This window comes from Myotis nattereri, assembly GCF_964212035.1.
Source record: "Myotis nattereri genome assembly, chromosome: 8".
NCBI lineage: Eukaryota > Metazoa > Chordata > Mammalia > Chiroptera > Vespertilionidae > Myotis > Myotis nattereri.
Genome location: NC_138083.1, coordinates 34,085,922 through 34,103,100, shown reverse-complemented (window position 1 = coordinate 34,103,100; position 17,179 = coordinate 34,085,922). Strand labels below are relative to the sequence as shown.

At 53.0% G+C, this 17,179-nt stretch overlaps 1 protein-coding gene across 1 annotated transcript; it reads right to left on the bottom strand.

Annotated features, from left to right (window-relative positions):
* Nucleotides 1-895: 895 nt before the first annotated feature.
* Nucleotides 896-16,897, bottom strand: CCM2L (CCM2 like scaffold protein). Its single transcript, XM_081097990.1, has 10 exons — nucleotides 16,846-16,897; nucleotides 16,180-16,344; nucleotides 12,749-12,832; nucleotides 12,470-12,653; nucleotides 10,122-10,576; nucleotides 7,437-7,572; nucleotides 5,709-5,772; nucleotides 3,654-3,783; nucleotides 3,220-3,358; nucleotides 896-2,118 (listed from the first exon to the last, which is right to left on the bottom strand). Exons 1-10 carry the CDS (start codon nucleotides 16,873-16,875, stop codon nucleotides 1,802-1,804), a joined length of 1,704 nt encoding a protein of 567 aa, XP_080954116.1. The 5' UTR covers nucleotides 16,876-16,897; the 3' UTR covers nucleotides 896-1,801.
* Between the last annotated feature and the right edge of the window lie 282 nt (nucleotides 16,898-17,179).

Genomic DNA, 17,179 nt, shown 5'->3' with positions numbered 1-17,179 from the left:
TGTATCTTGCCACAGAGGGCTCTGTAATGTTATTATAAACTAGAGGCCTGGTGCACAAAATTCATGCACTGGCGGGGGGGGGGTGGTTCCCTCAGCCCAGCGTTCGCCCTCTCCAATCTGGGACCCCTTGCGGGATGTCTAACTGCTGGTTTAGGTCCGATCCCACAGGATTGGCAGTCAGACATCCCTCTCACAATCTGGGACTGCTGGCTCCCAACCGCTCGCCTGCCTGCCAGCCTGATCACCCCTTAACCACTCCCCTGCCTGCCTGATCGACGCCTAACTGCTCCCCTGCTGGCCCGATCACCCCCAACTGCCCTCCCCTGCCAACCTGGTTGCCCCCAACTGCCCTTCCCTGCTGGCCTGGTCACCCCTAACTGTCCACCCTCCCCTGCTGGCCTGGTTGCCCCTAACTGCCCTCCCCTACTGGCCTGATTGCCCACAACTGCCCTCCCCTGCCGGCCATCTTGTGCCCACATAGGAGCGGCCATCTTGGGCGAGGGTGTGATGGTCAATTTGCATTTTACATCTGTATTATTTAGGATAAACTTGCCTAGTTCTTCCAGGCAAGTCTCTGGTTTCCTTTCAGGGCTCATTTCTTTTAGCCTCCAAGCCTGTACTTGGGCTGGGCCACATGCTGTATTTATGCTTCTTGCCCTCTCCAACCCTGCCTTTGGGTTCCTTTGGCTACCCAAGACCACTGGGATGGCTTTGTGGAGTCTTGGGTACTTTTCTGGCTTAAGCATGAAGCCAGGCTGCAAGGGAGCTGCACGGGCAAGTCCTATTTCCTCTTCCCAAATTGTGCTCCCTCAGGGTCTTCTTAGATCTCACTCCCACCTCATTCCCAGCCCATTGCACACAGGGTAAAGACAGGTAAACTGAGTCAGAGCATGTTAGGTGCGGAAGGGAACAGCCTTTATTGAGTGCCTGTCATGTGGCAGACCCAGCACTCAGGTCTTGACCTTTGTTCATCTCCATGACCTCCCTCTGAGGCAGGTGGGGCCCATATCATCTGACAGGCGAGGAGATGGGGGGCCTAGGGGATAGGACACTAACCACGCCCCCTCTCAGGGGTCTTGGGTAGCCAAAGAAATCCAAAGGCAGGGTTGGAGAGGGCAGCCCTAGGTCTGTCTGGCTCCAAATCAAAGATCTGAATGAGCAACTTGATTGGAGCCTTAGGACTGGGATCCAGATCACCCTCCCCCGAGTCAACTCTCAGTAGAGAAAAACCTCTACTCCACAGTGATGATCTGATTCAGTGGTGGTGGGGGAGGGGGGGAGTCCCTGCTATTTAGAGCCTTAAAAATACCCTCTACAGATTGAGCCTGGTCGGTTTGAGATAACATCGCAGGCCAATCAGGAGATTCCCTCCAGTCCCTTTCCCTCTTTTAAACCTCAGTCTCTCCAACTGTAGAGCAGGAGGAACTGGTCTCTGGGCTGCGGGGATTCTTCCCTCAGTCGGCCAGAAGGTGGAGCCCACTCATCACCCCTAGCGAGGCCTTCAGAAAGAAGCGCAGTCCAGGGAGGAGGGGTGTCCTGGTGCGGATCCCGGGGGCCAGGGGGACGTGCCCATCCCGGGCGGGCAGAGTAGAGTGGCTAGCTGAGCCCCAAGCGACTGCCTCAGACTTTAGGAACCGGAGCCCTACGGGCAGGATCTGAGACGGGAATGGAGGCCGGATTTGGGGGTGGGGGTGAGGTGAGGAGGGGCCCTGAGGATGGGCACCTCCCCAGACCAGAGTGAGAGTCCAAGGCGAGGTTGCAGGGCCACGCGCTCCGCCTTCCGCCTGGGCGCAGCCACAGGCTACAGGTAGTTGTCTTCGGATGCCTCATTCCCGCCCGGGGAGCCCCGCGCCTCCTCGTCTGTGCTGTCCTCGTCGTCGTCGGGGGCCAGCGCCTCAATGTCGTGCGTGATGTCCGCCAGCAGCCGGTGGAAGGTCTGCGCCTCGGGCCGCTGGGCCGCGCCGTCGTAGCTGCGCACCGCGGACGCCGACGTGGAGCTCATGCTGCGCTTGATGCGGCCGAAGCTGTCGGTGAGGATGCCGCCCTCGCGGATGCCCACGCCCTCCAGGAAGCCCTCGAAGTAGCCAATGTCCTGGTCCTGGATGAAGGGCCGCATCCCTGCGGGCCAAGGGGCAGGTGACTCCTGGGGGTTCAGCCCTTTCCCCTCCCACAGAGGGGTCACCTTCGTTGGAAATCCGGGTTCAGGTCCCCGCCCACCCCTCACCGGCTGTGAGGCCTTGCACAAGTTCCTTGACTCTGAGCCAGAGAATAAGGACAGATTTCGTGGTTCCCGGTACATGCTCACTGCACGTTAGCTTATTATTGCTACACCCCCATTACAGAGGTGTGTGACCCCCATTAAATAACTACTCTGGGCCCTGGCTGGTGGCTCAGTTGGTTGGAGAGTTTTCGATATGCCAGGGTTGCAGGTTCCAGCCCTGATCAAGGCGTATGCAGGAGTCAACCAATGAAGTTTCTCTCTCTTTCTCTCTCCCCGTCCCCTCTGTTTAAAATCAATAAATTTAAAAAAACACACAGACCTCTTCAGAGCTCTACTTTCCTCCCGGGTAAAACTGAGGAAAGTACACATCTTCTCCTGGTAGGTTTGTTAGGATTAAACAAGGTGCTCAGCACACAGAGTGCCCCATACAAGGGAGCTCATTTCAATCCGGCCACTACTAACTATGTGACTTCAGCACTGCTTCTCTGAGCCTCAGCGTGCTCATCCGCAAAACCGGGGTAAATAATAGTTTCTACTTCCCAGGTCTGAGGCCATTCAATGAGGTGATGCTGGGCACATGGTAATGGCCAAACACATGTTAACTTAGTACCACGATCATTCCCACTGTTGTTTTACTAGCCCTCCTCACTAGCTGTGTGACCTTGAACACGCTCCTTAGCCTCTCTGAGCCTTAGCTTCCTCAGGGGGTCAGATGGGAAGAATCCTTTCCTCTCCCAGGTTTGCTGTGAAGATGGAATGGTTGTACCAGGGCGTTGTTCTTACTGACTTTGTGACTGCAGGCAAGTCCCTTCTCTCTGCACCTCTCGGTCTTCTTATATACTCCCTGGATCTCATCATCTTGGCCTTATCAGAGGCTGAGAGATAAGGAACAGACACTCCCGGCCTGGAGACTGACCAGGAATGTCATGACCATGCAGGGGCCTTGGCTGGCCTTGGGGCGGGGGTGGGGGTGGGGGTGGGGGAGACAGGGGGCTCACCGAGGAGGAAGAACTTGCGCCGGTCTCCATAGAGCTTCAACAAGCCCGAACAATAGTCCTGGATGGGCAGCCCCAGCCTGTACTCCCGCAGCAGCAGGGCAAACTGCTGGATCTCGAGGGGGCCCAGTTTACTCCGCAACTGTGGGGACACCATTCGAGATCAATCCCAGGAAGCACCCCGATCCAACCCCTTCCTGAAAGGCCCAGAGCCCTCTCTAAGGGCATACCTGGCCCGGCCCTCCTCTAAAAATGCTCGCTGACATTAGTTTAGGCCTTTCAGCAAGCTGGCCTCAGTATACTCTCCTAACTTCACGTCCACTCTGGGTCTTATGCTTCAGTCACGTCCAAGATTATTTATGATTCCTGAAATAACCTATGTTTCCTCCAATTTCCAGGCCTTTGCTTGTGCTGTCTGCAATGGTGCCCCAGCTCACCGTGACCATGTAATCCTGCAATTGCTCCAGGCCCAAGGCGCTGTGGTCGCTGCCGCTGCAGTGGGAGTCATGGAAAGAGGGTGTGGATGTGCCGCTGTAACACGCCTCAAATGTGTCCTGGGAGCCATTGCTGCAGGGACAACAGAAAGGAGTCCTCACTCATCTCTCTCCAGCTCCTCTCCTGCCGTGGGTGGAACGTGGGAGGGCATAGCTACCAGTGCTCTGGGCCTGAGGCCTCATCCTAGGTCCCATTTTCTCCTTCAGGGCCCCACATTATCTGGCTGCCTCTCAAGCCTCTTCTCACTCTTGCTGTTTGTGCTCAGGCCATCCTGCCTTCCTTTCCTCTAATACTCCAAGTACCTTTATACCTCTGGGCCTTTGCACATTCTGTTCCATCATCCTGGAATGTCTCTCTCCCCCTATCTTTTGCTCAGCTAATTCTTATTCATCATTGGATTTTTTATTTTTTATTTTGAGGGTACATTTATTAAAGCTGGGGACAGTAAAACAAGAAAGGGCCTAGGATAGAAGAAACAGGGGAGACTAGCTGGGGTTGCTTTGGCTCCCTAGAAATTTTATGAGAAAAAAGTGAGCCAAGGTGGGGCTGCTGTCAGCTCACTGGAGTTAGAGAAAAGAGGCCTTGGAGACAGGTTCAAGGGGTTAACCTGGGACAAGCTGCCACTGCCCATTGCTCCCTGATTGCAAGCCTCTGGGGGTCCCTTAGAGTTTAGGAGATGCATGGGCCTGCTCCAGGGAGAGAGAGTACCTAGATTTTAAATGTCATCTTCTCAGGAAAATTTTCCCTGATCCCCCCAGACTGGGTTAGACCCTCTATCAAATGAGGTCACAGAGTCTACTCATGACATACAAGGACTTTCCAAATCTCACCAAACATTCTCTCTGACCATAGTCACTGCCATAGTCACAGGGGCCTCCTGCTGATCCTCAAACACACCCAGCTTTATCCTGCTTCGGAATCCGTGCACTGGCTGTGCCCTCTCCCAGAATGCTCCTTCTCCAGGTCTCAGCTCCAGTGTCATCACCTCTGAGAGGCCCTCCTGGCACTCTGAGCTTCTCTTTAGTGCTTATTATCATTAATGCTCATCACTATTAAATAATGACTTCTTTGTCACTTATGCTAGACGGTAAACCATGCAAAGCAGGGGACTTGTGTTTCTTCATTTGCTGTGTACCTACGATGTGTTAAGCATGGGGGTTATCCTTGTCTTGTTACCCACTGTACCCCTAGCACACAGCACAGTGCCTGGCAATAAATATTGCTTCATAAAAAGTCAACCTGCCTCCCGGACTTTACCTTTTCTATTACCTACGGAGAAGCAGTGTAGCATGGTGGTGAGATTTTTCTTTTTCTTTTTTTAATCCTACATTTTCCAGCCTGCCTACTTGTAGCCATTTGACCAAGTTCTGGCCAATGAGATGTAAGCAAACATTGCCAGTGGGAATGCCAGCAAAGCTCTTTCAAGAGGCCCCTGGCATGCTGCCCCCCTGGCTGGAGCCATGACCACCTTCTTGGGACATGAGGTGGCCTTCAGGATGGAAGTAAGTGCTGAGGAGGGAGGAAAAGAGAGGCCTGGGCCCCTGACAACCATGCGACCATGCATGAAATGCTGGCCTAATATTTTATGTAAAAGACAGGGGAGAAATGCTCCATCTTGTTAAGCTATTCTTCTCTTTCAGGGTTTTCTATTACATGGAGCCTCAAGTAAAATAAACCAAAACGACTCCTTGGCGTTAGCTGTGGTTTTGGACCTTGCAGGCCACTCAGTCTGGATGACCAGGAGAGAACCCCAGGCCTACGTAGGCCCACTTCCTGGGTCTCTCAGGGCATGAATCCTCTGAGCTCATCAGAGTTCAGTTTACCTCCCACCCTAATGCCCAATGTCGCAGCACAAATCAAAGTGGGGTCACTTTCTCCCACTTTTCTTACCCACAGGGGGTTCAAGAATGCCTAGAAGCACAACCCTGTTTATGAACATGTGTGTGTGTGTCGGGGCGGGGGGCGAGAGTGGGGTCCCCAGCAAGGGTGGTACCCACAAAGAGCTGCAGCAGCTGAAGTCGGCATCATAGGCGTAAGTCCCGTCGGTTCGGCAGCTGTCACCTGGGACCACAGACAGAGGGGCTGTCAGAGGAAGCAAAGCAGGGACCAGCCTCCCCGGCCTCTGAGGCCTCAACCTCAGTCCCTCCCTGGGGTTGGGATGGTGGCTGGAACAGATGGCCTTGTAAACAATTATAAGGACGTTAGCATTTACTCGGAAATGGGCAGCGCCTGGAAGCTGCTAACCACGATTCCTGCCCCCTGCCCCCCCACCACACACACACCTCACCCCCATGACACACAGATGATCTTGGGCAACTCCTGTCACCTGGCCCTCAACTTCCCCAACATTGGGACATCACCTTCCTGTCTACCTCAGAGGCTCTTGGGTATAACAGCGGTGGGAACAGGTGAGGGTGCATTTTGTAAACTGGATGTGTTTGAGGTGGCACAAAAAAGAACTTTGAGAGGGAAGGAAATCAGTCTTGAGAGTAAAGAAGCACTGTTTACAGAGAACTGGCTCTGTGCCTAGCCCTGTTATCTCACTGATGCCAGGTACTAGCCTCACCTTCGGATCCTGGCTTACTCAATGTCACTTCCTTAGGACGCCCCTGAGTCCCCAGGCCAGGCTGGGTCCTCATTATATGTTCTCATAGCACAGCATGTGGTTGCACTGTATTTTTGTAACTATTTAACTACTGTCACATTACCTCAGCAATGCAAGCCTCATAAGGGCAGGGCCACACCTGGTTTTGCTCAGCAATATATCCTGGCGATTAGCAGAGCCCAGCATATAGTAGGTGCTCAATAAATATTTGTCGAATGAATTTCTTGAAATATTTATTGCATTACCTCATTTATTTGCCTATCATTCCTGTGACCGTTAATGAGTTATCCCAGCTTCCTCAAGCCAAGTTTCTACAGATGGGAGTGCTTCCAGAAGTAAAGAGCCATCTCCCTGTCGCTGGAACTATGCGAACAGGGACCGCGCTGAGGGGGCTGTGCCTGAGGAAACCCACTTAGTGGCCTTGAAGGCAGCACAGGGAGTGAAGCTGGTGCAAATAGGAGCTTTAGAATCAGAATACCTGGGTTTGAATCCCAACTCTGACAATTAGTAGCTGTGTATGCTTGATTAATTTATTGACTACTCTGAACCTTGATGTCCTCATCTGTAAAATTGGAATCATAAGGCCTCACAGAGAGTTCTTTCATTCATTCAAAAAAATAAAATTGAGCATCTGTGATGTCCCTGTTCCTGGGCGAGGCACAAAGGATACAGTGCCAAACAGGACAGACAAGGCTGCTTGGCATATCGTTGATGCCCAGTAAATACTCTCTGGGTCTCATTCTCATTCCAGCCCTTGATTGTATTCAAGGACCAGTCTTGAAATTTTGGTTTTGACCTACTGTCCTAGCGGGGCTAGCCAGCTTTACAGACAGACATTGCTCTATCTTAAGTTTCTGCAAAAGAAGGAACACCAAAAACAAAAGGGTGAGAGAAGTTCAGCTGCTCTGAATCTGACAACCAGAACATCTATGAAGCAGCTAGGTTTGAGGTCATAATGAAAACGGACATTTTTTAAGAACCCCATATTGGGGTATACTGTAATTGAAGGAGAGATAGAACCCCTAAAGGCTTTCAGTGGCCCTAAGTCTTGGGGCATCCTCCCTCCCCTGGCCTTTCGGGATGTTTCATAGGAGAGGAGGCCAGGAGTTCGACTACTCACTGCGGCTGCAGAGCCACGGCCTTTCGGGCGTGGATGTGTAGTGGTAGCCAGCCCGGTCCACGCATTCGATGCTCTGGTCCCCGTAGATGATCTGGAAGACCTGACAGATGAGGGCACAGGACTCCTCGGCAGCATCCTGGCCCAGGAAGGAGGAGGCACAGTGTGAGGAGGCTCACAGAGACACACATACCTTTTAATAAAAGGGCTTTGAGGGTATTTCCCATCAAAATGGCTGGTCTTGGGGTCTTGGACGCCTTTGTAGACTCCAGTGATAATTCTAACCCTCCTGTCCTGAAAAATGCACACATGCAACCCAGTTTTCTGGGGATTCATGGGCCCTCCTGAAGCTTATCTAAAAGAAGCCCCTCGCCCTAGCCAGTTTGGCTCAGGGAATAGAGCATCGGCCAGCGGTCTGACGGGTCCCAGGTTTGATTCCATTCAAGGGCACATACCCGAGTTGCAGGCTCAATCCCCAGTGTGGGGCATGCAGGAGGCAGCGATCAACGATTCTCTTTCATCATTGATGTTTCTATCTCTCTCTCCCTTTCCCTTTCTCTTTGAAATCAATAAAAATATTTTAAAAAATAAATAAAATAATCCCCAATTTGTTTTAGTCTACAGGTAGGAAGCTGAAATCCAGAGAGGTAAAGTGATTAGCCACGACTAGAGCCAGGCCTCCCAATACCTAGTAGGAGAAGGAAGAATTAAGTGTATAAAAAGTGTTAGGTTCAACATAGTTACTACACTACCAGATGCCATATTTAGATATGAGCTTCCTGGCACCCAGGGCAAAAATGGAAGCAGGATGAATACATAAAGTTCAGTCTCTGGTAGAAGGAGGGAACTGAAGTCCTTGGGTGAAATTTTTTGGAGATTACAAATATAAAGAATTTGTTTTATTTTAAAAAAATATTTTTATTGATTTCAGAGAGGAAGGGAGAGGGAGAGAGAGATAAAAACATCAAAGATGAGAGGGAATCTTTGATTGGCTGCCTTTTGCACACTCCCTACTGGGGATCGAGCCTGCAACCCTGGCATGTGCCTTTGACTGGAATCAAAGCCAGGATCCTGACACTCTACCCACTGAGCCAAACCAGCTAGGGCAGAATTTGCTTCTTTAATTGACTTCGTTATGCCTTCAAGCAAGAGACACAGAAAGACTATAAATGATGAAGAGATTAACTCCATGAGGGCATTTCCTATTTTGTATCTCTAAAAAAAAGAAAGAAAGAAAGAAAGAAAGAAGCTCAGGTGTAAATTAAAATGTGACCCAGGATAGGCATTTTGGGATGGTTATATTTTTAAAATAGGGCCAAGAGGATTTGTTGATAGAGTGGATATGGGTTGTGTGAAAGAGAACGGGGAGCCAAAGATCACTGCAAAGTTTTGGTAAAAGCAACAGAAGGACAGAGCTGCCATCAATCAAGACAGGGAGACCAAGGCAGGAGCAGGTTTGGGGCAGAAGAGTGGGAGCTCAGCTTTTATGTCATTAGACCTTTGAATGAAGGGGCAGGGTGGAAAAACGTGTCTGGAGACTTGATGATGAGAGAGAAACTTTCTAGGGAGTTCTCAGTGTTTTAAAGGCCCCAAGACGAGAAGAGACCATCTAGGAATGGCTGTAAGGACTAAGCCTGGAGCACGCCAGCCTTAAGAAGCTGAGGAGAGGAGGAGGAAGCAGCTCTAGAGAAGGAGCAGCCAGGGATACGGGTAGGAGGGAACCAGAATGGGGAGAGCTGGAAGCCAAGTGAGAAAGTGTTTCAAGGAAGAGCGCATCAGCTCCGGAGTCCAAGTTTTCTGATGAGTATCCATCTCTCCTTTTGGACAGGCAACATGTTTTGTTCACCATGGGACCCTGGGCCGGAGGGAAAGCTTAGAAGCCACAGGGCTGGACCGTGTCTGCTAGACTGTGAGCGCCCTAAGGGAGGACACCAGGTTTATCTCCTTTATCTCTGTACCCACAGCACCCAGCCCAATACCTAGCACAAGATGGCACTCAAATATGGTCAAATGAATAAAAGCAAAGGTGATGGTGGAGAATGGGTGGAGGGAGGGTAGGCAAGGAAAGAATGGCAGAAAGGCTTCTGCCTTGGGTGACGACACAGTCCCCACGAGTACAGGCCCTGAACTTCCTGGGTACCAATGTTGAAATGGCCACCTGATTCCTGTGTGACCTTGCACAAGTTACTTAGTCTCACGGTTTCCTTCTCTATGGAATGGATGTGACTGAAATATTCCCCTCTACTGGTTACTGTTAGAATGAAATAAGTTAATGCTGGTTCTGTGTCTGGCATGGGTTGGCACTTGATTCATGCTGGGGATTCGTGTCCTCATGATTGTTACCGTGGCAGTTCGGATGCTGACGATATTGGAGAAAGAGCAGGGTTGGAGGAGGGATGAAATCAAGTCTATTTTGAGTTTCATCCTATTGGGACAGTAAGGGGGAAGTGTCCTGCAAGGGTCGGGGGCTGGCGTCTAGAAGCCTTTTGGCGTCATGGGCTCACAGGTAGTAACTGAAGTCCTAGGTAGGGCAGAAGAAGGGAGAAGGAAAGAGGCCAGGGTGGAGCCCAGGAACCTCGTGAATGGGGCAGGATTGGGGCGGGGGGGGGGGGGGGGTAAAGCGGCACCAGCGCAGCCCCGACGCGCCCGGGAGCAGAGCGCAGCGGCGCGGGGTGCCCTCGGGCTCACCCTGTTGGCCACAGCCAGGATGACGAGGTTGCAGTAGGCGTCGGGGCTGGGGTCCTGCGGGTCCAGAGGGTTGGAGCCCGGGTGGCGCCGCTCCCAGCTGCCGCCGCCGCCCGCCTGCCGCCGCTCCCAGCTGCCCCCCGGCTTGCCGCCGCCGCCGCCGCCGCCGCCGTGCCGCCGCTCCCAGCTGCCGCTGAAGGTCTGCCGCCGCTCCCAGCTGCCCGACGCCCGCGCCCCGGCGCGCTGGCGCTCCAGGCTGCCGCCGCCGCCCCCGGCCCGGGCTTCGGCCCCCGCGCCCCCGCCCCACGCCATCCGCCAGTCCAGGCTGCAGATGGTGTGGCGCCGCTCTGTGGTGCCCACCCGCCGCTTCTCGGGAGCGGCGCCGGGCGGGCCCGGGTCGCGCCCGGCCCCGCCGGGGCTGGCGTCTACACCGGCCGGCACCGGGTCCACGCCCAGACCTAGGAGAGGCGGGGGAGACTTCAGCCACAGGAGGTTGGGCTAAGAGTGCCCCCCGGCGGCCACCCGGGGGACCTGAGGGCGCCTCGGTGGTGGCCCGCCGCGCCTGGCCCTGCCCCACCCTTAGCTTAAAAGTCCTGAGGCCAGACCCCCTCTCACTCCGGGTGCTTGCTCTCGGGCACCGTCCCGGCCTCAGGCTCCACCCCTAGTTTTGGCTCCGCAGGCCGTTCCCCCCTGCCCCCCCCCCCCCCGCCCCCCCAGTGCTCCTCGCCTCAGATCTTGACAAAGGTCCTAGGGGTGGTCAGACTGTCCCTTCCCTCTGTACCCTTAACGCGGACCTTGTCCCTGGTTTCAGAGCCCCCTTCTAGGATTCCGTCTTCCCTTCAACGCCGCCCCTGGCCTCAGGCTTCGCCCTAATTTGGCAAGGTCTGACATCTCCCACTGGCTACCTTAGCTTCAGTTCCGCCCCCTGCCTTTGGTCCGGCCCCTCCACCAGACTCCTCCCCTCGATCAAACTCCTCCCCACGATCAGACCCCTTCCCTCAACCAGACTCCTCCCCTCCACCAGACTCCTCCCCACGATCAGACTCCTCCCCACTATCAGACTCCTCCCCATGACCAGACTCCTCCCCTCAATCAGACTCTTCCCCACTATCAGACTCCTCCCCACGATCAGACTCCTCCCCACGATCAGACTCCTCCCCATGACCAGACTCCTCCCCTCAATCAGACTCTTCTCCACTATCAGACTCCTCCCCTCGATCAGACTCCTCCCCTCGATCAGACTCTTCCCCACTATCAGACTCCTCCCCTCGATCAGACTCCTCCCCTCGATCACACTCCTCCCCACGATCAGACTCCTCCCCTCGATCAGACTCCTCCCCTCGATCAGACTCCTCCCCACGATCAAACTCCTCCCCTCGATCAGACTCCTCCCCTCGATCAGACTCCTCCCCTCGATCAGACCCCTCCCCTCGATCAGACTCCTCCCCTCAATCAGACTCCTCCCCACGATCAGACTCCTCCCCCCGATCAGACTCCTCCCCACGATCAGACTCCTCCCCACGATCAGACTCCTCCCCTCAATCAGACTCCTTCCCTCAACCAGACTCCTCCCCTCCACCAGACTCCTGCCCACGATCAGACCCCTCCCCTCGACCAGACTCCTCCCCTCGACCAGACTCCTCCCCTCGATCAGACTCCTCCCCACGATCAGACTCCTCCCCTCGATCAGACTCCTCCCCTCGATCAGACTCCTCCCCTCAATCAGACTACTCCCCACGATCAGACTCCTCCCCTCGATCAGACTCCTCCCCACGATCAGACTCCTCCCCTCGGTCAGACTCCTCCCCTCGATCAGACTCCTCCCCACGATCAGACTCCTCCCCTCGATCAGACTCCTCCCCTCGATCAGACTCCTCCCCACGATCAGACCCCTTCCCTCAATCAGACCCCTCCCCTCGATCAGACTCCTCCCCTCGATCAGACTCCTTCCCTCGATCAGACTCCTCCCCATGATCAGACCCCTCCCCTCTCCGAAGTTCGCCCTATCCTCTGAGCGCTGCCGCTATGCCCCCCTTCACCAGGCCCTTTAACTTCACGCTCTTCCCGGGCCTCAGGATTCTGGCTTCTCCAGCCTTCACCACTTGACCTCAGGATAGTGGGTCAGGCCGCCCACTCCCCGACCTCAGCCTTGGGCTGGGTCTTACGGCATATGGCCATGCCCTAGTCTCAGGATAGTGTGGTCAGGCCTTTTCCATCGCCCCGTCATCCAGCCTCAGGCCTGCTCATGCCCCGGGTCACACACATCCCCAAAACAAGGAGTTGAGGCTTTTCTGCCCCTTCACCTCCTGGCCCTGTTGAAGCACAGCCAAGGCAGGCCCCGCCCGCTGTACCTGTCTTAAGCACCAGCAAGTGCAGCGCGTCGTCCTGCAGGTAGGAGGCGGCGGCGATCTCGTGCGTGGGGATGCGCAGGATGAGCTCCTCGTTGTCGCGCCAGGTGAGCAGCAGGCAGCGGGCCGAGAGGCTCAGGATGCTGTCCTGCTCCGCCGTGGTTTTCAGCGGCAGCTCCTTCAGCTGCTGTGGGGTGGGTCGGAGCTCCTGAGTCCCCCGGGGCCTTGGGTGGGACACGCAGAAGGGGACAGACCCTGCCTCTCCCCTCTCCAGAGCCTTACCCTGGCGGTGTCCAGCAGCTGCAGGAGCTCATCTCGGCTGGAGGGATTCAGTGAGGAGGTTACCCAGGTGAGGTGGCCCAGGAACTGGACGGCAAAAAGGGATGGGGTGGGGGGATGGTGGGAGAAGGGCAGGAAGAAGTCACTCGGAAGCCTTGAAGGTCCCTGACCTCATTGATACAGTGCAGATAGGCTGAGGTAGAAATACCTGCATTAATAATAAGAACCTGATCGTAACTGTTATTGCGCCAGTCATAGAAGCCAGACACAGCACAGTCCTGAGAGCTTTGTGCACATTCATCCTCTTTATTTAAATCTGTTTTTATTATTTTTGTTGTTTGTTTGTTTGTTTAGAGCAGTGGTTCTCAACCTTCCTCATGCCACGACCCTTTAATACAGTTCCTCATGTTGTGGTGACCCCCAACCATAAAATTATTTTCGTTGCTACTTCATAAGTGTAATTTTGCTACTGTTATGAATCGTAATGTAAATATCTGATATGCAGGATGTATTTTCATTGTTACAAATTGAACATAATTAAAGCATAGTGGTTAATCACAAAAACAATATGTAATTATATATGTGTTTTCTGATGGTCTTAGGGGACCCCTGTGAAAGGGTCGTTCGACCCCCAAAGGGGTCGCGACCCACAGGTTGAGAACTGCTGGTTTAGAGGGAAAAGAAGGGAGTGGGGAGAGAGAGAGAGAGAGAGAGAGAGAGAGAGAGAGAGAGAGAGAAACAATGAAAAACAATGATGTCCTGGGCATGTGCCCTGGCCGGGAATCAAACTGGTGACCTTTCAGTGCACTGGACAATGTCCAACCAACGGAGCCACACCGGCCAGGACTCATCCTCAAGTTAAGCATGAGAAAACTATAAGGCACAGCACAGGTAAATAACATGTCCAATTCATATCACTAGGAAGGACAAAACTGGACTGCACACACCACAGCCCACTCTCACTGCTAGCTTATATTGCCTGAACACAGTGATTTAGCTATGATGGAATCAAAAGTCACTAGAATAGCTTGAAAGAACTGACCTGAGTGGCTCTGTCCACCTCAAACACCAGGATCAACTGACTGTGCAAGTCACTCACCCTCTTTGTGATCTTGTTGCAGAAATCAAATAGAAAGGAATGAGTGTTGTATCAAACTCGGACATCATTTTGTGAGAAAAATGATGCCCCAAATCAATAAATTGATTCTTCATTCATTCTTAGTTATAACTTAATGCTATCAGTTAACTTATGTTATTCCATCAATATAAGAATGAAGTTTTTTTTGTTTTTTTTTTTACTTTTAGTTTTATTTTTCTAGGTGGATTTAACTAATCAAACCTTTTCTTTTTATTCTGTATGAAATTTCAGTTCCCAAATTTTAAGTATTAGCTTTTCCCTCCATATGGGATTGCCAGATAAAATACAAGATTCCAGTTACATTTGAATTTCACATAAACAACAAATGCTTGTTGTTGTTGTTTTAGTATTTTTTTAGTCCCATGCAGTATTTGGGACATACATTAGTGCTAAAAAAGTATTACTACCCTAGCCAGTTTGGCTCAGTGGATAAAGCATTGGCCTATGGACTAAAGGGTCCCAGGTTCAATCTGGTCAAGGGCACATGCCCAGGTTGAGGGCTCAATCCCCAGTGGGCAGTGTGCGGGAGGCAGCCAATCAATGATTCTCTCTCATCATTGATGTTTCTATCTTTCTCTCCCTCTCCCTTCCTCTCTGAAAAAAAAAAAAAAAATGAATGTAAGCCCTGACTGGTTTGGCTCAGTGGATAGAGCGTCGGCCTGCGGACTCAAGGATCCCAGGTTCGATTCTGGTCAAGGGCATGTACCTTGGTTGTGGGCACATCCCCAGTAGGGGGTGTGCAGGAGGCAGATGATCATGTTTCTCTCTCATCGATGTTTCTAGCTCTCTATCCCTCTCCCTTCCTCTCTGTAAAAAATCAATAAAATATATTTTTTTAAAACAAACAAACAAACAAAAATATATATATGCATATTTTTAAAGTATTACTTGTTTACCGGAAATTCAAATATAATTGTTTTTGCTAAATCTGACACTCTTAACCCCATATCAATCTTCCTTGGGTAAGAGGATTCTTCACTGCTCCTTCCTGGTGTTCCTGAAATGGAAGTCAAGTCCTTGAGTGGTCCCAGTCCCCTGTGGTTTGCTGAACTGGGTTCCTTGGACCGGGACACTGAGCAGCAACAAGGCCTCTAAAGGAATCTCACAGGAAGGTGCGGCTTCTGAGCACACAGAGCCCTTCCCATCGACTCTCCCCTGGGGAGGTCCGGAGCCCCGTGTTGCGATGGGGACACTGACACGGAGCACGGGGAGGTCACTTGCTGAGGGTCCACAGTCCGAGGCACGGACACGGCCGCCCAGATTCTTTCCTCCGAGTCTCCTTTGTGTGAGACAGGGCTGTGCAGGGGTAGGTGTGGGGGAGGGTTGGGTAAGGTCTCTCTTGATGGGTCCAGGACATGCTACCCCCAAATACGGCACCTTATTAAGAATATCTTGTCCTGCCCTAACTGGTTTGGCTCAGTGGATAGAGTGTTGGCCTGCGGACTGAAAGCTCCCAGGTCCGATTCCGGTCAAGGGCATGTACCTGGGTTGCGGGCACATCCCCAGTAGGAGATGTGCGGGAGGCAGCTGATCGATGGTTCTCTCTCATCGATGTTTCTAACTCTCTATCCCTCTCCTGTCCTCTCTGTAAAAAATCAATAAAATATATATTTAAAAAAGAATATCTTGTCCTGCTGGCATGGCTCAGTGGTTGAGCGTTGACCTATGAACCAGGAGGTCCCAGTTTGATTTCTGGTCGGGGCACAAGCCCAGGTTTGGGCTTGATCCCCAGTGTGGGGTGTGCAGGAGGCTTCTCTCATCATTGGTGTTTCTATATCTCTCTCTCTCCCTTCCTCTCTGAAATCAATAAGAATATATTTTTTAAAAAGAATATCTTAAGCCAAAGGAGTTTGAGAGAACATTCTGACCTCCCCTCCCCTGAAAGCAGGAGATAAATCTGTGTGAGAGGTGCCCGCTCTGTACCAGGAGGAAGGCAGACATGGACTTAGGCCCGAGAAGGCTCTATAAACGAACCTGGTTACTTCCTCACCCTTTCCTAGCCCTAGCCCGAAACCCTCTGCCTTGTCAATTCTTCACACAGCTATTGTTTCTTTGTCAAAGAGGCGTAAAAGCTTCCTGCTCTGGTCACTCCTCGGGGCTCTTCATTCTCGTGTGAGGGCTCCTGTGGACATGCAACACTTGAATAAAACGTGGATGCTTTTCTCCTGTGAATCTGTATTTGTCAGTTTAATATTCAGACCAGCCAGGGACACCAAGAGGGTGGAGGAACACTTTTCCCTCCCCTACACCCCTCACCCCAAGAATGGGCCCACCCCTTCTCCTATTCCGCACGCACCTTGACCTCTTTCTCCAGGTAGTCACACAGCAGAATCTGGGGGTCGATGAGGTAGTCAGGGGGATAGAGGGGCATGGAGTGCAGGGGCCGGCGGCTCACACTGCTCCGAACGGCGGCTCCTGCTCGGCGGGCAGCCTTTGGGAACATCAGCCTTAGGAGGGGGCCCTGTGTAAAGATGGGGGCGGGGGCAGTAGGTTGGAGCCCAGCAGGGGAGCAGGTAGGTGTCTCAAGCCAGATTGGAAGCCTATAGCACAGAACTGCTCTGCAGAGGGCCCTCCGTCCTGGGAGGCAGGGAGCAGGGGAATGGGCCTCTTAAGGGTCCTTGGACTGAGAAGCTACAGGAGGGATCCCCCAGGATACCAGGGAAGGAGGTGGGGAGTATCTCCCAAAAGAATCTGTCTGGCTGGGTTTCCCTGGACGGTGTCTGTCTGTCTATATTCCAGGGATGGCAACGGCCACTGAGAGCAGGGAGGACAGGCTAGGGAGGTTGGAACCCAAATGTCTGACTGCTCCAGGGCGAGGAGAAAAGTCCTTCCAAATGAGAAGAAAGGCCCTGTTTCTGCCCCTCACTCCCCCCCCCCCCCCCCCCCCCCCCCGCCAGGCTTCCCACTTCCCCAGCTCCAGGGCCATTTCTCTGCCCTGCATCCCTCCCAGCCTCCCACCTACCTTTTTCCCTTTCTTGACTTCATATTCCATGGTGAAGCGTCCCTTCTACTTCTGCTGCCCTCCTAGCCGCCACTCCCCTCCTCAACGCCCCCCCCCCAAAGTTCCCCTTTGTTCCTTTTCCTGCCTGGTCGGAAACTCCACCAGCCCTGGAGTTCCTGTCCCTCCTGTGTGATAGTGAGCAGAGTGGAGGGGGCGGGATGTAGCCTGGGACTTTCAGCTCAACAGTGGAAGCCCAGCCAGAGCAACTGACCTGGGGAGACAGTGTCAAGGCCTCCAGCCAGAGGCTTGCTGTTGAGGGGGCTTGGGAGTTGAGTGAGGCTAGGGGTCCCCTAAA

Excerpts from the sequence above, each read along its gene's own strand:
- CCM2L (XM_081097990.1), bottom strand. The coding sequence starts at position 16,875 with ATGGAATATGAAGTCAAGAAAGGGAAAAAG. Across the intron at positions 16,345-16,845 it reads AAGTCAAGAAAGGGAAAAAG|GGCCCCCTCCTAAGGCTGAT; the intron begins GTAGGTGGGAGG and ends ATCTTTACACAG. Across the intron at positions 3,359-3,653 it reads TGCAGGATTACATGGTCACG|TTGCGGAGTAAACTGGGCCC; the intron begins GTGAGCTGGGGC and ends GTGTCCCCACAG.